Here is a 24,513-nt window from a genome sequence, read left to right as displayed (position 1 = left end):
TACTTTTTTGAAATTTGAAATTTCAACGGGACTTTGGTTGGAGCGTGTTGGAAGAAAAATGAAATTTTTAAGTTAGCTCCCTCGTTTGTGGAAATAATTTATAAAATTCGCCTCTAATCTTTTGGTTGATAACGAAATCTTATTTAAGATGCGCCTTGAGTAAATGGGGTTAGGCTGGGCGACATTCTAACTGGACATTCGCAGTCGCAAATCCGAATGGGTGCTGGTTCTGGAAAATGGGGGGGGGGGGGGCGGGGGGGGGGGGGGGGGTCGGCGGGGGGGCCGGGGGGGGGGCGGGGGGGGGGGGGGGGGGGGGTAATTAGAAGTAAATTTAACAAAAGAAACAGATATTTATTTATTTATTTTAACCTTTTTGGCTAGTTATCTACTCATCTATACAAATGGGAGAACCCAAGATTCACTATTTATACTATAGTAAATGTTACAGTAATATTTATTATAACAAACAGGAAACGTGATACTACCGTGTTTTTAAAAAAATATTACCATAACACACGGGAATACTGTAGCAATTTTTAAAAACTGTAGCAGAGACGGGAACTGTTGCAATTCAAAAGGTATTAAAATTTTTAAAATTAGGATTACTGTAGCAAAAATATGATATGTCGTGTTTTGCACGGTGTTCACGACTAGTGTGATTTTAAACTTGAATATGATTTAGAGTGTGTTTGGCAACTTTGTAAAATTGGGTCAATGCTAAACGTGACACAATTTTAAGTCGTTTCTTGTTTGACGGCTTAATTTTTTTACCCCAAAAATTTACACTAAACCAATTTTCTTTTGGACTAGCTTTGCGTAGTTTATCAAACATAAAGCTTGTCAAACACACCCTTAAACTTGGATACAGCACCATTCCAATGGCTTTTTCGTGAGTAGTGAAACTTTCCCCCAAAAAAGAAAATATATTACTCAGATTTTGCTTGATCTTAGCTCTACGTGGGATAACCAGTAGATCCGCTTCATGTTTCCGTTGGTTTGCGTATTTGATTTTTTTTTTTTTGGTCCGTATGTGTGTTGTGTGTGTGTGCGTGGTGGGTAGGGGCGTGGGGCGAAGGCAGAGTGTGGGGGTGGGCGGGGGGGGGGGGGATTCAATACTGTGACATCAATGCTTCACCATAGGAATCTCGTACACAACATATGACGCATCGGTTGAGAGAGCGAAAGGAATGAAAACTATTAACAGCCAATGAACTCAAAAGCCAACTCAAACATAAATCATTATCCGTAAAACAGATACACTAAAACAAATTTGAATGACAAAAACGCATTACAAAAACCAAAACCAACTATAAGTTATTGGACAATTCTTCGCTCACAGTGGCATTATTTAAATTATAATAAAAAAAAAGGAATACATGGAAATATGTAATACAAACCCATAGACTTCTCTTTATAGATAAAAAGTTTTTTAACTAGACACCGGCGGCAACAGGCTCTTGAGGCTGTTCACCACTGCTGAATGCTTCCCAATCTAGCTCCTTCAACATTTTAAACCTCTCATCCAATGCAACAAAACTTGCTTGCGGACCGAGTATTCCACATTTACCGGCTTTATGGATCAAAATTATACTGCTTCCCATGTCAGGACCATGGAGCTTTCCGGTGAGCAACACTCTAAGCGGCATGAAAAGTGATTTCCCCTGTTCATTAGAAAATTCAACTGCGTTAGCACTCAATGAGAGCAAGTGCAAAGTTTTGACACCAAAGAGTGATTATCTTTTAGTACAGAATGAAGCATGTCCCCGTCAAAAGTATAACGGCATTTCCAATCAGTCTTAATGTAGTCACAAATGCTTTTACAATATGTTTGGAGCAACAAAGGAATATCTACATAACAACTATGAGAGTGGTCATCTACTCACATGTATAGCTAATGAATACTAACCCCTGCATTCATGAATGAGTTGTTAAGTCGAATAGAACTGTACTTGACAGGAAGCTAGGAAACTTCCATGGTTGGCTATGTCATTTTTTACTTTCTTTTTCTTTTGACTTGTTGCGTGCAATTGAGCATTTTCATGTGTCTTTGTACCTGATAAAAGAAGCCTGAAATATGAGTTGTCCAATAACATTGTTTGTAGTGCTACCAAACTAGTAGAAAAGGAACTCGTCAAGTTGCTCATAATCAATAGGGTGCCAAATCCATTGTGCGGTAAATAATTCCTTATCATGATGATTCATGTGATGAGTGTCATTCACGTGAGGATGCATCATGCTTTCCATCATAGGACATTTTACAGGAATTAAATCTTCTAATCGGGAATACATTGGATTATGGGTAAAGAAACGATATGAACATCAAGATAAGAAAGTCCACAATAATGATATATATCTCAGTCATCATTACTACAAATAGAAATTTGCATTAACTTCTGACGCACAATAGGATCAATGCAGTTATGGCAACTAACCTTGCGCTTCAAAGACTTGCCAAAGCTCTTTACCCATTTCTGCCAACCTGTATGACCTTCCTCCAATGCTTCAAGGAGTTCTCCACTCTCATAAGCAGAAATCAAACTTGCAGCAACATCAGCAAGCTTATCTTCCACAACAGTTTTGCCTTCCGCACTATAGATGGTTTATTTTGTCAATTTTTTGCCAGCTAATCATATTCAGTAGCAAGTGGTAGCAATGCAATAATGAGATGGAATTCGTGTAAACAGTGCATAACATGCATTCAAGTGGTGAGCACAGGAATTCATCATAGCCAATAGTGTCAGGCTGTTTGCAGTCCCCAGGCAGTTTGACTAGCCCAGACTTATGTTGCATGGACACTTCTACCTTGAAGGTGTACCTGTACCTTTGAACAAGGATCAGGTTCCTTTCAGCTCATCATATTCAGTTAAGAACTATGATTTTAAAGGGTCATTTGCATGTTTATAAAATACATTAAAGAAACATAAGTGTTACCGGAACTTTGATTCTCATAAAATGTGAATGAAACAACAATATTGACCTCATGTAGAGACAAATTTCAATATATATCGATGAGTCTTCGTACCCTATCGTTTACACTCTACCGTGTCACAGACCCACACTCATGCACGCACCCGTACCCGTGCAACATAGGCCCTAAACTTAGTCTGGTAGAGACGCTGTGGTTATCTCGGGTTAACAGGCAGCAAACTTCAAATCAGATCCACTGATGGTCTCGGTGGTTTTTCTCAAGTGTGTATACACAATAAAATTCACCTTTTGTAACATTACATGTACTTTTTTCCAGATATTAGATGGCGTAAAACCAGGGTATGGGGAGTGTTTGTAAACATTGAAATTATTTTAACTGCCGTATTTGGTTCTACTCATTCATATCTCCATCAATGAAGCACAACTTCAGCTGTAAAGAGTTGCTCTCTAAAAGAAGGTAGTTCACTTGTTTGAATCTATAGCTGCCACAGGAAAGTGCTTTTGGCAGAAAAATAGAAAGTATCATGCTTTATGCATGTAAAAAAGCTTTGCTCCTGTTCATGTTTATTAACATCATAAGAAAATCTTCACCAGGATAAAATAAAATAAAAATAAAAGGCAAACATAACTCATAGCAGGTGAACGTTACTAACTTCAGACTCACAAAAGTTGCTTTTGTGCTGTAAACAATGTCTTTTTTGTTTGTTTTCTGGCCTCAACCTTCTTTATGACGTTAGATTCACTTTTAATGGATGTCTTGTTCTTTGAAAACGTCAAAAGGTCCATTTCCAGCTTGTTCTATAAAAAGGTAAGATAGTATGTGTACCTGGCTAAAGTGGAGTGCAGGGGATAAGACAGCAAGTTCGACAGAGCAGTATCACAATCTGGCACCAAATCAATTCCATCCTTTAATAACTCAGTTACTTCCTGGGAAATAAAGAGTTTGCATTAGAATGGCCTGCTGAAAAATATGATACTAATATTCGGGAAGAGCGAGTTAACTACAATAAAAGAAAATACAACGTTCAAGTAAACAACAAATATTAACTGATGTGGCTGGGGTTAACTTTATTGATCGTTGGGGTAAAAGAACTTGTCATTATCAGCCAAAAGGGCTGAAATACGGAGCATGGATGAATACACAAATTGATAAAAAGTCTTTTGTCTTGCTACATATCGTTTGAAACTAACTGTTCCTGGTAACAATGTCAAAACATAAACGAGCCAACAGAACTAAAAAGGGATAGGAATAAGTAGAAAGGTACACCCAAAAATGTTCACAGCTAATGATTAATAGACAAGACACAGGTGTCATACTATGACATGGACATAGGTATCGGGTATCACAGTTGTCCAAATTTTAGTCTAAGAGAACACTACTATCTACGTAACTTTCTTCTGGATATGTGAGTTTAACTTAATAATATGTCTTGATTGTTCTTTATATGCAAAAGGGCCTAACTTTCATCCAATGATCTTTTTTAGACACAATTCTTCTTTGTCAAATAGGAACATACCATCCTTCATTGTATGCATCCATATCTATACTATCTATATTAAATATAAAGATAATTCCTGGATTGGCACAGTAAGCTTAAATGAAGTGGGCATTTGTCTATTTCCTTCCTCTCTCTTTACATTTCACAAGACTTCAGCGAGTAGGTCCTTTTAATTTTCTATCATAGAATTTTTCGCAAGCAGGCCAACTGCCTAGCCAAATACAGGTAGTCCTTGAGAATAAAAATTGTAAGGGTAATTAGGGCCCATTGACTCCTAACCAGAAGCTTAACATTTTCAACCTCAACAACTTGATATTGCAGAAAAGATATTTTTTTCTGCTGGGGTAAGAGTACCAGAGAAACTTTCTATCTCCACAACTTCTCTAAAGTCATTTTACTAGTTTTGTACATTCAACATTAATGTTTAACTGATACTTACCAGGTCTAATCTTAAAAATTTTCCAGAGATAGTCATAATAAGAAGCCTGCCTCCACTTGTTCATTTTTAAGTCTATCCATCACATTTCAGTACATTTACTCCTGCCTTTGCCATGCAAATCTAAGCACACTTGTTATGTCCCGCTGCTCGGGACTATGCAAAAGAATCGGGCCGGGAGGTGTCGTCCATAGTGGTTCCCCCCATATATTAGGAACAATGATTTCATCTTCCACTCCTGTGCAATGTGATTAAGCAAGGTAGAGATATCTTCAGATGTCTTGTTTAAGATAATCAACTCCAGTCTTGATGGTGTGTGGAGTAATAATCATTATATCGTCCTGGTCAAAAATAATTTGAACTTTTATCCTAGATTAGGCTGCCCAAGTAGCTATCTAGTGCATGCATTGCATTCCTTACAATTCTGATATAATGACCAGGTAAGAACCAAGTAAATATAAAATGCCTATTCCTCTTGTTACCACTAATGTGGAGAAAATAGTATTAATAAGCAACCAAAAACATGGATCAGTTTCAATACCAGTAATTCTACTAAGAAAAACTAGTTTGCTTAGACATATCCATGACATGGAATATGAAATTTTAGTTTCATGTTGGACTAATCATCTTTGGTGCAAAACTGGTAATCAACAGTCCAGGACCACCAAGCATAGAAATAACTGTCTTACCTTCACAAATGTGCCTTCAGATTCTAAGAGAATGCCAGTGCTCTTCCATCGACTCCCGAAAATATTGATCAGCTTGTCTGATGGTAAGGCTCTCAAATGTTGACCATTCATCCATCTAATCACAATGGAGAAAAAATCAGGAAAAGAAAATATATTCATACTTCGAGACAAAGTTACACAACTAAAAAGTAGTGTGTGATCAGTGAAGTCGCCATGATGCAAAACTGTAAAAGTCCATAATAAAGAACAGAAAGATAAATAATATAAAATCTTCTTGCAAGTTTCCCCCTTAAAAAGGCTCATAAAATTGTATGCAGTTTGACCTCTATCTATATGACTCGTCATAAGACTTCCATAATAAATCTGCACTTTGACCTTTATTTAGATGACTTGTCATAAGACTGTCACTCAAGATGGTCTTTGCCCTTTCCTTTACCCCAGATCTTGTGCTCCATGCTCTCCACCTTGCTCCAAAGTCATTAACATTTACCTATTTATTATTTTTAATTAGCACTTTGCACCACTATCTAAACTGGTTTGTCAAAAGACAATAATTCAAGGTAATTTTTTCCTTTCAATTGGTGCACCTTCTCACACAGCACCATCATTCAAGACCATTACACCCTACATATGACTGTGAGGGAGCAAGGAATAATGGGGAAATGGAAAGGAGATGGTTTTATTTTGAAACCGGCAGTAAAAAGTGGGCTACTAGCAGAAAAGGTGCAGGATAGAAGATATAGAGGTGTAAGAAAGGTAGAGGTAAGCATGGAAGAAGAGAGAGAGAATAATGAGGAAAGAGATAGAAGGAAGGGGAAGGACGAGCAAAAAGATTGGGGTATGGAATTACTGCTGACCATGGTTACAGAAAGCACTAGCCGGTCTAGGCACCGGACTTAACAACTACATCCTAGGCAGGGGCTAAGCAGTTTATGTATTTTTTAGTTTTTTATCACAATAATTGATAATAAATGCTAGTGTTAAAGAAAATACTAGGCGCCAAACTACACCTAGCGCCTGGGTGCATAGGCGGATTTTGGTGGTGGAGATTTTTGCTGAAGGTCCGAGGAGGCGGAGAGGTGTCCATAATTGGTGGAGGAGGCTGGAGAAGTTTGGAGGTTGGAGAACATGGAGGCTGCAGTGGGAGGAAATCACGACCAAAAGCTAAGCATGCAGTATGCGTAAGTGGCCACACTCCCCTAGGCGCTCCTGAGACCCAAACGAGCAGCCTAGATACTGCTTAGGCCTACGCAGGTGTCTAGGCCGGCTAGGCACCCACTTCTTAAAACATTTTGGCTGACATTGGACTTCTCAGTCAGAGGTGATGACAAGGATGCAAGTGCAAATTGTTGAGGAGGTTGGGTGAGATGTCAGGGGAGGGCAGGAAACAGTGGAAGATGTTTCACGCCTTCAACTTTCCTCTTTGATTTATCTTTAAGGACGAAACTGATGAGTGATGACAGACTGACAGTTAAAGATTCTAGGATATTTCTTTTCCCAAGAAATCTTTAACCGGATTCTGTCTTTTTACTGTAAAATCAAATTTTAACATATTACTCATGGAACGTCAATAATCAAAAGCAAGAACTTTGGAGAGACCAACAGCCACTCAAACATATCATCCAAAAGTCCTGTCTTCTATGACCACATAGGCTGCCTTGATAGTCATGCAGTAGCTGAAAAAGCTGGGAAAGAAGCAAATATTCATGAAAAGCTGAAGGAAAGCTCATCATTATATAAAGAAATATTGATCTTATAGAATACCAGCTTAAATTAACTAGATGACCATGTCAACATTAAATGTTGATTACAATCTAAAGTTGTCAGCAGTTGATTAAAAATCCAGTCAGGAAAACATCGCTTCACCAACTTAAATCATGCATGAATTAGGGAGGAAAAAAAATGGTCCTCCTGTTTCTTGTTCAATACTCACTTTAACTTTGTCGAATCAAAGATAGCTCCGCCCTTATTGACGCGACTAATTGAAAACTTCTCAACTACATAACATAAAATATGCTTGTGAAGACATAAAAAAGGTAATATATTCCAAATATTGTCAGCATAAAGGCCAGCAAGCTGTTAAAACAAAGAAAACCATTTCACTAACCGAGATTGTCAATAGTGAAAAATTCATTTTCTGTACCATCACCCCAACCCAAGAGTGCTAGGTAGTTCACCATTGCCTGAGGTAAATATCCCATCTCCCTGAACTGCCGAAGTAAGAGGAACAACCATAAGCTCCCATGGAAACTAATACTACTTGGTAATCAGCAGTACAAAACTTCACTAGGCAAAACTTAACCATAAAGTCACCTAAGAAATACATTTTACCTGGCCTACTGAAGTTGCACCATGACGTTTTGATAGCTTACTTCTATCTGGAGCAAGAATTAGAGAAACATGAGCGAAGGTAGGCATTGAAAATCCCAGTGCCTGAAAAAACATAACAGTTTAGGTTGTAATGGCATATGTATATTGCCCATTTACCAAATTGAAAAATGGGCAACAAAACCAGAATGAAACGAATGCCTCCAGAAAATATGAGCAATTTACTTTGTAAATAAGCGCTTGCCGCAAGGTGTTCGGTAAGTGTTCCTCAGCTCTGACATGCAAATGTAAGACAAAGAAGAATGGATTTTTAATCTATAATCTGCCAAATGCAGAATAATTAACCTTAAGGAGGAAATTTTGCTTGATGTGAGAAAAGTTGTACCTAATAACATGAGAAATACGCATAGTGGCATCATCAACAGTGACACAGAAGTTGTATACAGGTTGGCCATTGCTTCTCAGAATCACGAAGTCCCCAAGTGTATCTAAGTTCCATCTGACCTTCATGAGACTATCAAATGAATTGGCGATAGATATAAAAAAAAGGTTTATTGAACAATGCCTAGAAGTCCAAATTTACCAATTCACAACTACAATGATGACATATAATTTAGAAATATTATGACAAAGAAAATAACTTATAAAAATATCTTACTTCACCACGAATCAGGTCATCAATTTTTAAGTTCCCTTCTTTTGGTACACGGAAGCGGTATGTGTAAGGTGTTCCCTTTTCCAACTCTTCCTGCACCTCTTCTTGTGAAGCAGTGGCCCATTTTCCTGTATATACTGGTGGCAGCTGCATCTGCTTTGCACGCTCCTTCATCTGTTCTAGTTCCTGAAAGAGTATACAAACTTGACACCCAGATAATGAAAGAAAACTAGCCAGGGATAAATTTATCACATCAAGCATAAGCTTGAAGAAAAAAGTAAAACAAAAAACGGAACCCAAGACCTACTTTCATAATACCCAAACAAAGGGCAACACTTTTGAATATTACAGGACAGCTACAGTAGGCATTTCTTTAACCATCTTGACATGGTTAGACGTTCATGCAGCCAATAACGCTGAAAGGTGCGGCGAAACAGGGATATGCATCCGATTTTTCTTTTTTCCCCTGATGAACTCCATATATTTGACACTTCAAATATATAACTTTTCAGTTTTTATTATCATTAGAATTATATAAAGTATAAGTATCTTTAGCATCCTGTAACAAGAACTTGAAAAGGCGAAGTACAATCCAATAACTCCAAATCTGAAGGCTCAAGAGAAGGTTATAAAGGCCTATATCATTTGGGTTGTTTGAAGCAAACTAGCCCAGTGTCTTCGGTATTATAATGTTCATTGACAGATTGAATACTAGATATTGGACAGAAATAATATTTAGTTTTTGGAAAATGCTGAACTGAACTGCTAAATGAACACTCCATGGAAAATAGAAGATAAATTGTCAAGCTAGTCCGGAAAGCACGCCACACAAGTTGACGGCTCCATATTCATGTCGATGTTCAGTGTTTACAGTGTTCTCAAGTTGCAGATTCATGCAACATTAGTCGTGGCAAGTTCAGATAAAAGACCACTTAAAATGAAATATCTATCCCAATGTTGAAAAAAACGCGTTACGTAAAGCGTTGTAACTCGTTTTATAACTTAACGTGGCCTTCATGTTAGGTAACATAAGGATATAACCTAGTTGCAATTTAATTCTGCGCTTTTTTCAAAATAACGCAAACAAGAGTTAAAACGCGTTTATTCTGTAACGCAAAATAACCATAGTTAAATGGTTGAGATCTAAATACATGTCGACATTCAATCCACCATCCATTTTTAATAAAGATCCCTCATTATCTTCTCAATTCTCATTTCTCTCACCTCACCCGCACTCTATCTGGAGCCGCCCAAAAAAAAATCAAAACCCTAAGTTGTCGACGAGCAGCCACCTCCGCCTCCTCCATCAACGATGAGGAGCCATCTCCTCCCCCTCCTTCGTCGACGACGAGCAGCCGCAGCCCCCGCCGCCTCCTCCTTCGTCTAATGATGAGCAGCTACAGTCCCTCCCCCTCCTCCTTGGTCAACGACGAGCTCCGCCTCCTCCGTCGACGACGAGCAGCCGCAGCCCGTCCGCCTCATCCTTCGTCAACGACAAGCGGTCCCTAATCTTCTCTCTCTCCCTTATCCAGCATGCTCCTCTAAAACTACTGCCAGGTACTGCCAGGTGCTTCATCAGGTAAAATTTCAATTTATAGTTATTATAAAGTTAATTAAAACTTATTTTTCAGTTACTGCTTAGTGCTCAGATTTTAATTGATTAGTTAGGATTAAATTTGTGAAATTCATGTTGCCATTTGCACTTGCCAGTGTTTGTTAAGTTGTTTGTAAATTGGTAATTTGATTTGTGTTTGTCTTTTCATTTGTGCAGTAGTATATAATATTGATTGAAACAATGTCAAAGAGTTTAGATCCCATGAGAGAGCATGTTGTTACGAAAAAGGAGGAGCCACAACAGCACCTCGATTGCAAATATTGCAATCATCTTATCACAGAGGCTGTGATACGGATTAAGCATCACTTAGCCGGGACAAAGAAAGGAGTGAAGAAATGTGATAAAGTTCCGGAAACGGTGAAGAAGAATTTTGGGGATCTTCTCAAAAGAGCAGAAGTTGTAAAAGAGAAGAAGGCAACATTGATCGACTCAATTGGCAAGATGGATGACAACTCAGCAGTTCAACAAGAGATTCATAGCTTTGAGGTACAAAGTGGGCATGGTAGGAGTAGCCAGGTTCTGTAGTCCACAACATTTGGTCCATTGGACCAATTTGTTAATAATCGAGACCGTCAAACGACAATAGAGCAGAATCAAAAAAAGAAAAAAGGGATACGGTGGTAGATAAGATTGGCGGATTTATCTTTGCTAACGGGTTGGCTTTCAATATCTTGAACAGCCATACTGAAAGGAGATGGCAGAGTGCTAAGGACATCACGGACAAATTCGAACATACCTACCGACGTAGGAAAAGTCCTCTGGTGGACAGCATGACTATTTGTCTTTGAATTTCAAATTTAGTAGTTAATTCTGTTTAGCAATTTAGATTTGAATTTTGAATTTTGAATTGTGGTTTAAATTTAGTAGTTAATCAGTGTTTAGTATCTGAGTGATTTGAGGGATTTCCAAATCTGTAATTTTCGTTTCTTTTTAAAGCACTGTTGTAATCAGAAATGAGGAAGGAAGATTTGAATCAAGAAAATATTGTGTTAGCTGACTTTTAGTGTGAAGTCTCGGATGTGAAACCCTAGGCTGACTCTCTCCCTTCTCCTCCACAGTCACCGACACCCCCTCCCCTGTTTTCTTCTCTCCACGCATCAACAATCTCAACCCCCTTGCCTCCTTCTCCTCCTCCACAAGCACCGCCCCCTGCTTCTTCTTCTACTCCCCTCCACTGAGCGCCCTTGCAACCTTCACCAGCCACCATCCAATTGCCAATGGCCCTTCTCCTCCATTAACCGCCCGAAACCCCTACTCCCTACTCCACCTCCAAAGTCGCCCAACCGCTTGCCTCCCCGTGCTCCTCCACAACCGTTCGAAACCCTCCCTGTTCTCCTTCAACTTTCGAGCCAGCCGACACCACATTCCTCCCCTTCCCTCCTTCATATACGATCTGTCGCCACATCCCCTTAGCCGCACCTCTTTCTCCTTCCCCGATCAGCCGCCACTTCCACCATAAGCCGCTCGCCCCGTCGCTACCCTTCCGCCTCCACAAGCCGCCGACTTCCTCCCTCCTCTCCCTCAACTTCGCAAGCAGCCACACTGACCTTCCCTTGCCCTCCTCCACTTCCGAGCAGTCCTAATACCACCGCGTCGTCGTCCAGTTCGACGTCGTCGCATACGTCATCCAGTTCACCGTTGCTCGCCTCACCTCGTCAACGTCAGATCTCCGCCTCGTTCGTCGCCGATTCGAGTTTTGATTCCGCGGCTCATTAGTGCATGGCCGGTCCTGCAGCCGAAGACGCCCAAATCGTGTACGATCTAGAGACCGGCGTGGTAGCTTTGCAGCTCTCTCAGTGGTTCGACTACCAGCCTTTTGACACCCCAGTAGAGTACGTCGATCACGTGACTCCATAGATTGTTGAAAGCGTGGAGGGTCGTTTGGGAATCAGTTCGTGGCACCGGCGCTTCCACCCAGACGCACCACTTCACCCCAGCTACGTAGCTCTCGGAGAAGAACTCCCTCCCCTTATATTCGGCATCGACGCACTACCTCCAGAGGTCCCTCACGTCGAGCATGTTCAGATCGACGAAGGTTTCGTTTTCTCTCGACCCAGTATTTTAGGAACTGCTATCGTGTGCATGTTATTATCAATTTTAATATCAATTGCTATTGTGATGCGTTCTGCTTGATTAGTGAGCGAGTGACTCTATCTGCCGCGTATATTTGCTGATTTAAATATTACAAGTTAAACTTTTATTATAAGAACGAATCATTACATTTCTTTTCTGAATAATTTACAAGACCGTAACTTAGTACATTGCAACTTTTGTTTAAAATCATCAAGAGCTCCACTTTCTTCTTGAGGTTCCTGCCTAGATCGATCACTGCTTTGGTGAAGCATTGTTGTCGTCGTTCTTCATACCTACATACACATTATTTCACATCATTTTTTGGTATCAGAGCATGGCTCTAGGTTAGCAAAATTTGTATATTAGTTTAATTGAGTCTTTTATTTGTTATAAAAAAAACTATCATTCATCTTATTTAGTTGTTAGTGCATGGCCCACTCGTACAGGTCTACCCTATCAATTAGGAGTCTAGTGAATCACCTAGTGAGTCTAACATGTCAGGCACTACAGATCCCGAACTCCTTAAGAAATTCGATGAGCTAACAGGACAAGTGGGTGCCGTAGTCCAGTAGTGCAAAGCAATCCGTGAGGCCCTAACAGACTTCCAAAATGTAACCAACGAAAGGCTCGCTAGGCTCGAAGAAGCACGTGTTGCAACTCCGTCGCCGCAAGATCAAGGTTATGGACACATCGTTCATCGACCCCCACCTCAACCTGCGCCAGATCTAGATGCTCAATACCTAAGAAGCATTAAGATCGAAGCACCAACCTTTGATAGTAAGCTCGATTCACAAGCTTTCTTGGATTGGTTGAAGAACATGGATAGCTATTTCGACTGGTACGCCCTGACGGAACTACAGAAAGTCAACTTTGCAGCAATGAAGCTTACCGGACCAGCCTGCCAATATTGGTCCAACCTCGAAATACTAAGGCATATTAGAGGTGAATTGTCAATTTTAACTTAACGAGAAATGGTCGACGAACTAAAAAGAAAATACCTTCCGTCATCGTTCTATTAAAATTTGCTAGATAAGCGATATCGGCTTACTCAGGGAACCAAATTTGCAAAAGAATACATTGCTCAATTTGACGAATTATTTACTCGATGCAACATCATTGAGCAAGAGCCACAAATGAAAGTCTTATCAAATTTTAGAGCTGGATTGAGAAGTGACCTCTAAATAGAACTTTTTGCTAGAGTTAGACACTATTGAGAGAGCCTACGCCTTAGTTCAAGATTTGGATGAGGCTAAAGCCCACCCATCTCATAGGAGTCAAGATTTTTGAACTCATTCCTCTTAGTCCTTCCGTGCCACTACCTCTAGTCAACCTCAGAGTCGATCTAACCCTAGTTCTTCCCAGCCCAGAGTCGAACCCAAGGGTAAGGAGTAAGAGATTTTTCCTAGATTAGCCCTCACGTCAAGTGCTACAAATGTCAATGGTATGAACATGTTTCTGCGAACTATCTGACCCGTCACAATGTCTCTATCATCGATGGCCAATATGAATATGAGCCTGAACTTGATAAGGATGAATTTGTCCATCAAGTTGATGATACCGATGATTTTGAGGATGATATAAATGATACTATCCTAGGTTGTCTTAGGCAGATTGAGATCACTACCATATGTCGTTAGATGCGTCATCTCCCAACCCAAAGCTATTGATGATTGAAGGCGTACTTCCATCTTCCACACGTTCACAAAGATTAGCAATAAGAATTACAAAGTGATCGTGAACAGTGGAAGCTGCATTAATGCGATCTCCTCAGCTGCGATAACCAAGATTGGTCTTAAGGTCGTACTCCATCCTAATCCATACAAGGTATCATGGATTAATGACACTGCACTTCATGTCCAAGAGAGATGTTAGTTCCTCTTCAATTTGTTATTTACAATGACAAGGTTTGATGCGATGTTCTGAAGATGGATGTGAAGATGGATGTGGGTCAAGTTATTCTTCGAAGACCCTGGTTGTTTGATAACGATGTTCATATCTTTGGGCAGTCAAACATGCTATTGTTCGAGCATAACGGGAAGAAGGTCAAAATCCTTCCTGTTCAGCCGAAAGGTAGTGACAAACAGCCCAATCCAGACAAGTCTTTCAAAGGTGCTAACCTGATTGGAACCAAAGAGATTAATCGTGAGCTAGCCAATAGAGTTCCATTTTTCATTCTCACTGCTAGAGAAGCCCCTAAGGCTATTGTCGATGTGATTCCTCCAGAAGTCGCTCTGTGTTGGAAAAATTCTCTGATGTCTTCCCTGAGGATCTTCCCGACCAGTTACCCTCGATGCGTGACATCCAACACGCAATTGATTTAGTCTCGGGAGCAACCCTTCCTAATTTGTCTCACTATAAGATGAACCCCAATGAACATGCAAAGCTGAAGAGGCAAGTTGATGAACTGCTGAATAAGGGCTTTGAGAAAGAAAGCATGAGTCCTTGTGCGGTCCCCGCATTACTAACACCCAAGAAAGATGAAACATGTCGCATGTGTGGATAGTCGTGCAAGTAACAAGATCACGGTGAAGCATTGTTTCCCTATTCCCCGGTTGGATGATATGCTTGATCTAATGTCTGAAGCCACTATCTTTTCTAAGATTGATCTTAAGAGTGGATACCATCAGATTCGCATCCGTTCCGGTGACGAGTGGAAGACCGCTTTCAAGACGAAAGACGGACTGTATGAATGGATAGTCATGTCTTTTGGCTTTACTAATGCTTCGAGCACTTTTATGAGTGATGACTCAAGTACTCCGCCCATTTACGGGAAAATTCTTAGTGGTATACTTTGATGATATCCTTATTTACAGTAACTCTCGTGAGCAACACGCAGACCATCTGCGTCAAGTCTATGTTGTGTTAAGAAAAGAGAAATTATATGTCAATCCTAAGAAATATACTTTTCTTACACACCAAGTCATTTTTCTAGTATTTGTAGTCTCTTTTGAAGGAGTATCCGCTGACCTAGAGAAAGTTAAAGCTATCGAAGAATGGCCCGAACCCAAGAACATTAAAGATGTTCGAAGTTTCCATGGACTCGCTACTTTTTATCGTCGGTTTATAAAGGACTTCAGCATCATCATGGCCCCTATTACCGATTGCTTGAAGAAATGTAAGTCTGAGTGATCAAAAGCTGTTACCAAGGCATTTGTGGAGATCAAGCGGAGAATGTCGCAGGCGCCTGTTATGCGCCTACCCGATTTTTCTAAAGTCTTTGAAGTTGCTTACGATGCCTCTGGTATTGGTATAGGTGGAGTCCTATCTCAAGGACATCTCATTGCTTACTTTAGTGAGAAGCTGAATGATACTAGACAGCGTTATTCCACCTATGATAAAGAATTCTATGCAGTAATACAATCTCTTCGCCATTGACGTCACTATCTACTGCCGAAAGAATTCGTTATATATTCTGACCACGAGGCCCTTTGATATATTCTTCCAAAAAAAGCTGAATGCTAGACATGATCGTTGGGTTGAGTTCCTCCACGACTACACCTACACGATTAAACATAAAGCGGGAGTAGAGAATAAGACCGCTGACGCACTCAGTCGCCGCATGCACCTTCTTTCCATTATGAGTGCGGAAGTAGTCGGCTTTGAAAAAGTCAAATAGTATGAGTCGTGCTCTAATTTTAGCGAAGTTTACACTTTGCTGAGTGATGGAGCGCCTCATGAAATAGATGGTTTTCTCCTGCAGGATGGATATCTTTTCCATTTTCGCAAGTTGTGTATTCCCAGCACCTCTCTGAGAGAACTTGATTTGGGAATTATATGTTGGCGGCCTTGCAGGACATTTTGGGAACAACAAGACTGTCGAGGTAGTTAAATGTCGCTTCTATTGGCCAAGTATTAAGCGTGACGTTATTAAGCTAGTGGGTTGATGTCACACCTGCCAACTAGCTAAACAACGTAAGCAAAATACTAGTCTATACACTCCTTTTCCTGTCCCAAATTGTCCATGGCAGGATGTTAGTATGAACTTCGTGCTAGGACTTCCAAAGATGATTGGAAAACACGATTTTGTCCTTGTTGTGAACCGATTCTCTAAAATGACCTACTTCATACCGTGCTCCAAGACTTCTGATGCTTCTCATGTGGCCAAGCTGTACTTTAATGAAGTTGTTAAACTGCACGACTTACCAAAAATAATTGTCTGATAGGGATGTTAAATTTACCAGTTATTTTTGGAAAACCATTAGCACAAAATGGGAACTAAACTTCAATTCTCAACGGTCTTTCATCTCCAAACCAATGGTCAAACAGAAGTAGGTAGCCGGAGCTTAGACAACCTTTTGAGATCGCTAGTTAGCGAGAATCTTAGGGATTGGGATCAATATCTGCCTACAGCTGAATTTGCCTATAATAACTCTGTGAATAGGTCTACAAGTGTTAATCTAGCTGAAGTCGTGTATGGTTACAAGCCTAGACAACCTATAGATCTTGTTCCCGTGTCTGCACACCATAGAGTATCCGAGTCAGCATCTGTATTGGCATCTCGCATTCATGACTTGCACAAAGAAATCAACAAAAAGATCAACGACAGCAATGCCAACTTAAAATGCGTGCAAATCTAAGGAGGTTCAAAAAATTGTGTCGGTGATTATCTGATGGTCCGGATACGTCCGGAACGGTTTCCTCCGAGAACTGTTAAAAAGTTGCATGCACGAAGTGCAGGACCTTTTAAAATTCTTAAGAAAATTAATGGTAATGCTTATGTTCTCGACCTTCCTGAAGGTTTTAATATTGGTTCAACTTTTAATATTGAGGATACAAAGGCCCATATTTTAACCCTGACAACCCACTGGTTGATGAGCCTACCCTTGAGCCTATTTTTGAGAGTTCCCCTTTACCTTCACTTCCTCAAATATCACCCCCGTATACAGCACAAAACATTGATAATATTATTGATGATAACATTGTTTCTACTAGCGATGGTGGTATCTGCAGATACTTGGTGCGTTGAAAAGGTCGACCTGAGTCTGATGATACTTGGCTCGATCGAGGTGATTTACAGAGAGGTTGGATCCAGATCTTCCTGAGCAGTATGACAGTCGTCCTGACCTACACTCGACAGGATCGAGTTCTCTCCCATCCCGAGAGAATGATGAGGTCATCGCGGCCAGATTCAAACGTATCTACCGACGTAGGAAACGCCCTCTGGTGGACAGCATGACTATTTGGCTTTGATTTTCAGATTGAGTAGTTAATTTAGTTTAGCAGTTTAGATTTGAATTTTAAATTTTAAATTGTGGTTTAAATTTAGCAGTTAATCAGTTTTTAGTATTTGAATGATTTGAGGGATTTCCAAATTTGTATTTCTTATTTCTTTTTAAAGCACTTATGTAATCAGAATTGAGGAAGGAAGATTTAAATCAAGAAAAATATTGTGTTAGCTGATTTTTGGTGTGAAGCATCAGGTGTGAAACCCTAGGCCGACTCTCTCCCTTCTCCTCTACAGTCGCCGACAACCCTCCATGTTTTTCTTTCCTCTACAGCCGCCAATTCCACCAACCCCTGCTCCCTTATCCTCCTCCACACAACGCCCGCGCCCCCTCGCTCCTACTTCCCCTTCCACCGAGCCTTACAACCCTTCACCAGCCACCGCCCCAGTTGCTTCTCCTCCTTACTCAACCGTCGAACCCCAACTCCTACTCACCTCCCAAAAGCGCCAACGCTGCCTCCTCTGCTCCTCCACACCGCGAACCCTCTCTTGCTCTCCTCCTCAACGTTCGAGCATGCGACACATACATCCTCCCCGTCCTCCTTCATATGCCTTGATCAGCCGCACTTCCCCTAACCGCCACTCTTCCTTCTCCTTCCCTGATCAGCCGCCACTTCACCATAAGTCGCCGCCCCACCCCTGTCCTTCTCCTCCACAAGCCGCCGACTCTTCCCTGCTCTCCCTCAACTTCGAGCAGTCACACCGACCTTCCCCTGCCCTCCTCCACTTCCAAGCAATCCCAATACCACTGCGTCGTCGTCTAGTTTGACGTCGTCGCACACGTCATCCAGTTCATCGTAACTCGCCTCACCTCATCGACGTCATATCTCTGCCTCGTTCGTCACCGATTCGAATTTTGATTCCGCGGCTCATTAGTGCATGGCCGATCCTGCAGCCGAAGACGCCTAAATCGTGTACGATCTAGAGACCGGCGTGGTAGATTTGCAGCTCTCTCAGTGGTTCGACTACCAGCCTTTTGACACCCCAGCAGAGTACGTCGATCGCGTGACTCCTCAGATTGCTGAAAGCGTGGAGGGTCATTTGGGAATCAGTTCGTGACACCGGCGCTTCCACCTAGACGCACCACTCCACCCCAGCTACGTAGCTTTCGAAGGGGAACTCTCTCCCCTTATATTCGGCGTCGTCGCACCACCTCCTTGTACATTTGGTCTCTTGGTACATTTGGTCCATTTGGTCCAAGAATGAAGCTTTCTACTCCTCGTGAGATAAGGATACGGGTACTTAAGAAAGAAGTGGTGAACATAGATTCTATTAAGGCAAAACACAAGAAGGCTTGGAAAAAGTATGGTTGCACTCTTATGTTTGATGGATGGTCGGACAGGAAGAGTAGGAGTTTGATTAACTTCCTCGTGAACTTACCAAAAGGGACTTCTTTCTACAAGTCCATTGATGTGTCGCCGGCTATTAAGAACAGAGAATATTTTTTAATGCCTTTATCAAATGGTGAAGGAGATTGGAGAGAAGAATGTTCTCCAAGTCATCACTGATAATCATGCATCCTATGTTCTTGTTGGGAAGAAAATAATGGAGAAGAGAAAGTCACTTTATTGGACACCGTGTGCAGTACATTGCATTGACCTTGTGTTAGAGGACATTGGCAAAATGAAGATACACCGGGACATTCTTGAAGATGCAAAAAGAGTAATATAATTTATCTATAATCATTGTTGGGTCATGAGCTTGATGAGGAAGTACACGAGTGAGAAAGAGTTATTGAGGCCCACTATTACTCGCTTTGCTACATCCTTCTTGACACTTCAGAAATTGTATTCCTTAAAAGAACCTTTGAGGGGCATGTTCTCTTCTGAGTTGTTCCAAAGAAACACTTGGGAGAAGAAGCCGAAAGGAGTGAAGGCAAAGGACGCAGTTCTTTACACTAAACAATTTTGGGGAAAGATGCTTTTTTGCTTCACCATCACACTTCCGCTAGTTCATGTCCTCCGGGAAGTGGATTTAGATTTGAGACCCTTTATGCCATATGTGTATAAGATGATGGACCGTGCAAAGGAGAAGATTGCAAATGCATGTAGTGGAAAGAAGAGACTATACATGCCTTATTAAAGCTAATTAATACTAGATGGACGAATATGCTGCATCAACCTATCTATGTCGCCGTTTACTATCTTAATCCAAAATTATTTTAGGGGGACAAATTTACTAAGGATTTAGAGGTGAAGAAAGGTCTTCGTCTGTGCATGAGTCGCATGATTCCCGACAAGGATGAGAGAACATTAGCTGATTGTGAGCTAGATGCTTATAAGGGAAAATTAGGAGAGTTCGGACATCCAAGGCTCTAAAGACTATTAGTAATCATACACCCAGTATTTATTTACAAATTACTTCAATTTTTATTCTATAATGACGGTGGCTTATTATTTTTCAATGTTTGAATGTATAGCTTCCCAATGGGAGAGATTTGGAGATAAGACTCCGAATCTAAAGCGATTTGCAGTTCGTATTCTCTCCCTCACTACTAGTGCATCCAAATGCGAGCGCAATTGGAGCACTTTTGAGCAAGTATGAAAAAATTTTAATTCTAAAATTCATCTAATATCTTTCATCTTAGAAGCTTATAAGATGTTCTTCTTTGATGAAGGTCCACTCTAAAAAGAGATGTCGTTTGGAGCAAGAACGTCTTAGTTCACTTTTGTCATGTACAAATAGGTTTTAAATGTCAGCCGACATGTCGGTTTGAGGGCTTGAACGACACGACATGGACGTTTTCAACTAGTATGTCGGTTTTCAAGGCCAAATCAGAAATATCGGGGTCATATCGGGCATATCGACTAATTTTTTAGCCTTAAAAAATCGACTGATATGTCCCTTTTTTAGATGTATTTTTTGTTATCGGGTTTGGGTTTAGTGATAAAAACCCAAACACGTTTGACCTGTTCTCATGTTTAAGGGTTTCTTATGAACCCGATAGAAAGAAAAAAGAAAAATTAGGGTTACAGCGGACTTGGGAACCGATCACTCCTTTCATGAACGACGATGCCCTTCTCTCACCTCCATCTCGGACCCCCATCGTTCATCTCCCGTTACGCCTCAAAATCCGAACCCCAACCGAACCCGAGGGCGACAGGGTATCCCGTCATCGGGATAAAAGGAAGAGGGTGATCGGTGACTCATCCGAATGATCCCGATCAGACGAAGAAGAAGAAGAGCCCCGGCACTGCCTCCCTGCGACGTCCCATCGCCAGCACTGCCTCCCTGCGACGTCGGAATTCACCTATCGCCGGCGTCGCCTCTAGAATTTATAAAGTATGCTTATATTGAATTTAGGAATGCTTAGATTATATTTAGGATATGATATTATACATTATGCGCACCACCTGATATGACAATCCGATATTTAGTTCATGTCCCCCGATATATCCCCGATTTCTGCTATCCGACATGGATTTTAGCCGTCCGACATGAACCCGACATCCGACATTTAAAACCTATATCAAGCTAAGAGAGAAATATATAGAGGAAGGCGCGAAAGATGGATCTGATTCTATTGGATGAAATATCTCCCGATGATGAGTGGACAGTCGATGATCCTTGTCTTTCAGACAATCCGAGCTGGCTAGATGGTGATGACAGGGTTAGGGAGTATCTCGATGTTGTTGCAATTAATAGTCTAGCTACTACAGAAGAAAATGAAAATGCTCCGACGGCAAAGAGACAAAAGAGTTGATAGTTCTTGTAAGCTTTCTAGGAACTTTTAATGTCATGTTTATTTGCATAAATACTCAAGTTTGTAATTAAAATTATTTCTACTCTTCTACAACATCCTCCATGTAGAAAGGAAAAGAAATTGCCACTGAAAGTGGATCCCGAAGATGTGAGTTACATTTTAAATGAGGATGACTTGGTTATTTTTTGAGAGATGGATCTAGAGGATGGAGTTTTTTTGTAGTATTTATTAATGCTTGAGAGTTCGAAGTGTTTGGTTCTGTTTAGAGTTATTTTTATTGCTTAAAACTTGACGATGTCAACGTATTTGATCATTTGATAATGCATTTTGGAATAGTCGTTAGTCATATATGACTAATTATTGTTAGGAAATTGTGATATCATACTTCTATAATGGATAATTGTGATGTTATACTTGATAATCTTGGTGATCTTAGTATTAAAGCTATTATGAATTATTAATATTCATAAAATATCTAAATAATTAATAAACAATATAATTTATTTGTCATGTGTTTCGTTTCTTTTGCGTTTTTTTACTTAACCCTTAACAGGAGGTCAGCGTTACATAACTCATTTTAGTTATTTTCAACATAAATCTATCCTTACGCCATCATCATCAATATATGCTTTCATAATGGTCCACATTTTCTTTTGCGTTTTCCACCAATACTCCAACAGCCTTTATCCTTGTGTCAGTGTCAGGGAGAAAAGGGAGAAAAGCACTGACAAATAATACTAAGTTTATTCTTTATAATTATGAGAATTGAAGCTCCGAAATCAAAAGGAAACAACTGTATCACTCCTTTCACATTGATAAAAAATCGAGATGTACCAACAAAATATTACTCACAAAGCTTAAAATATCAGACTAGACATGAAAGTGCATATAACATAATTCATTGTTCTGAGTTTTTATTTCTATGTTCTAGAAAGTTTTGAGTTACTTGAAGAGAAAATTGGGGAAGCCCATTTCTCACATCTCCTACTCCTAGTACCATAGAATTCTAAACAAAGCTTTAGATATTCAGCCTCCATTCAATTGGAATAAAATGCCTACAATATGGAAATCTACTGTATGCTCATGAAGGTAGGTGCATGATTTGACAAAAGTCCCAGACAAACCATGTACAACATTCAAAGTAAGCTACTGGAAGTATAAACAATAAATAGCAACAGACAAACAAGCACATTTAGGACAATTCTATGTCTGCTTCCATATAAGATGTGTGAATCACCCAAAAAAATTAAAATTAAAAAATTAAAAATTGAGCAATAACTTACTTCATTAGAACAAAAACACCTGTAAACATAACCAGAATTCAGTAATTGATCAGCATATTGCTTGTATAGGGAATTCCGTTCCGACTGGCGATAAGGACCAAATTCTCCCCCTACACCAGGCCCTGCAAAGCAATCACATAATTATCATTTTCTGATGGATAAAAAATGATTTATATTTCAGAGGTGATTTCATTTGCACGCAAGCAGATACACAAAGAGAGACTGAGGGAGGGAGACCGGGGATGGGGAGAGGGAAGGACATAAGAAACTAATTTGTTGATAATTTGTCTTTGGATGCAACATACGTTTTAACATTACCTGCAAGATGCTCAATAGAGGAACATTCAACTAAGTTAAGGAACTGATAGAACCATGAAGTACAGGTTTCCACTAACGAAACAGAGTCTGATTGCAGTCTCTACGAAGTTATTATAAGCTCTTAATAACAAGAAAAGCTTAAATGGAGAGAAACTGAAGACATTATATAATAACAAGAAAAGCTTAAATGGAGAGAACAATTTAGGTGAATATGAGTATACCATTAGTGTATAAGCTCTTAGTATAAGGACTCAAATAAATTATCTGCAACTAAGGGTAAACATGCATTGTAATGATACCTCATGAGAAAATCATAATTAATCAGTTAGTTACAAAGTTCAGACTTTGTTTTGAATAACAAAAACCAATTAACGAGCTAGAGAAATGAAATTTAGTTTCAACCGCTTAAGTATACTAACATATACCAACTGTTCATGCTTGTCACAGACTCACACGCATGGTTGTCACTAACTTGCAACACAATAACAATTGTCAAAGGCACTAATTCAACAGCAAGTGGTTAATCGTTAATTATCAGTCATTTAAACCTGAACTTTTTAAACCAGAAATAAAGAACTTGACTGAATGATAGTATAGTTTGTGTCATGTCAGTGAAGAAACTAACAACCAAATAAGTAACAGGAAGAAATATCACTGTAACACCTCCTGGGACATATGCGTCTATTTCCTTCACTTGCGAATCCAGGGAAATAAAGACCTGATTGTAATTATAACTATTAGATACCTCTTTTGCAATTTTTGGGTGACTTAAATCAATAAAAACAACAGAGATCATGCCCACAAGACAAAAGTCACCGGTAAAATTTGGGGACTGGGTAACACAAGATCCCGGATTCGAGACTGAGCTGCAGTCTTTCTCAAAATATAATAAAGTAGATTAATAATTGCAGCCAAGATTCCCCTGTTTGCGTTCACCTAGAAGCAATATAAAAAAATCAAATTGATTACTATGAAATTGAAAAGCAGGTTTCACTAGTCAATCCTGACTTTAAAATAGCAACTTAAAAGACAGCACCCTAAGCAGAGCATCTAATAAACCCACCAACCACCCACTTTTCTTTCCCAATCTCGAAAACTTTCACCCTTTCTGACAATTGGTAAAAAAACCACTTTTCTTGCATTTCCGCAAAGAAATACCTTTTCAAGTGGACAGAAAATAAACAATTCATGTGCAATGTGTTAACAGCAATCAGTAATAACACCACCTTCATCCCAATCGAGACCAAGCCAAGTCAGATCATTCAACATTGCTTCCTCTGACTGCCTTGTCGATCTCTCTAAGTCGGTATCTTCGATTCGTAAAACAAACTTCCCACCTTTCGACCTAGGGTAAAAAAACTGTATTTTTTCAGCTAATACTCAAATAAATTGCTGAAAATAATTCAAAAATCTAAAGTAGGTTACAAAAGGGTAAAAGATTGGACCGTGCAAACAGGTAATTGAAGAGAGCGGTCCTCGCTCCTCCGACATGCAAATTTCCAGTAGGCGAAGGGGCGAACCGAACCCTAACTTGCCCTTCCAATGGACCGCCGATCAAAGAAGAAGCAGATACAGAAAATTTTCTCCTTCTATTGAAAAGATAGGGTTTGGAGACGAAAATTGGGCGGATTCTGGAGGTCTGGAGGTCGGAGAAAACCCTAATTTGGAGCCAACGCGATCCTACGAGGCTCGCCATTTCTTTTGCGTTGGGGAAGAAGAGTTGGAGCTCGCAACTGGGAAGACGATAAAGTGGATAAGGGCC

The 24,513-nt window shown here is 40.1% G+C and overlaps 1 protein-coding gene across 1 annotated transcript; it reads right to left on the bottom strand.

Annotated features, from left to right (window-relative positions):
• LOC109843595 (glutamate--tRNA ligase, chloroplastic/mitochondrial) lies at positions 1,211-24,513 on the bottom strand. The gene is made up of 13 exons (XM_020412539.1): positions 24,197-24,513; positions 23,978-24,096; positions 22,434-22,555; positions 8,539-8,721; positions 8,266-8,384; positions 8,106-8,154; positions 7,884-7,985; positions 7,660-7,762; positions 7,486-7,549; positions 5,553-5,667; positions 3,755-3,855; positions 2,433-2,589; positions 1,211-1,661 (listed from the first exon to the last, which is right to left on the bottom strand). Exons 1-13 carry the CDS (start codon positions 24,445-24,447, stop codon positions 1,434-1,436), a joined length of 1,713 nt encoding a protein of 570 aa, XP_020268128.1. The 5' UTR covers positions 24,448-24,513; the 3' UTR covers positions 1,211-1,433.

This window comes from Asparagus officinalis, chromosome 5 (assembly GCF_001876935.1).
Source record: "Asparagus officinalis chromosome 5, Aspof.V1, whole genome shotgun sequence".
In the NCBI taxonomy this organism is placed as follows: Eukaryota; Viridiplantae; Streptophyta; class Magnoliopsida; order Asparagales; family Asparagaceae; genus Asparagus; species Asparagus officinalis.
The sequence above is the reverse complement of the archived record's forward strand: the minus strand, read 5'-3'. Positions and strand labels throughout refer to the sequence as shown.

Excerpts from the sequence above, each read along its gene's own strand:
- LOC109843595 (XM_020412539.1), bottom strand. The coding sequence starts at position 24,447 with ATGGCGAGCCTCGTAGGATCGCGTTGGCTCCAAATTAGGGTTTTCTCC. Across the intron at positions 8,155-8,265 it reads CGTATTTCTCATGTTATTAG|AGCTGAGGAACACTTACCGA; the intron begins GTACAACTTTTC and ends TTTGCATGTCAG. Across the intron at positions 2,590-3,754 it reads CTGCACTCCACTTTAGCCAG|TGCGGAAGGCAAAACTGTTG; the intron begins GTACACATACTA and ends AACCATCTATAG.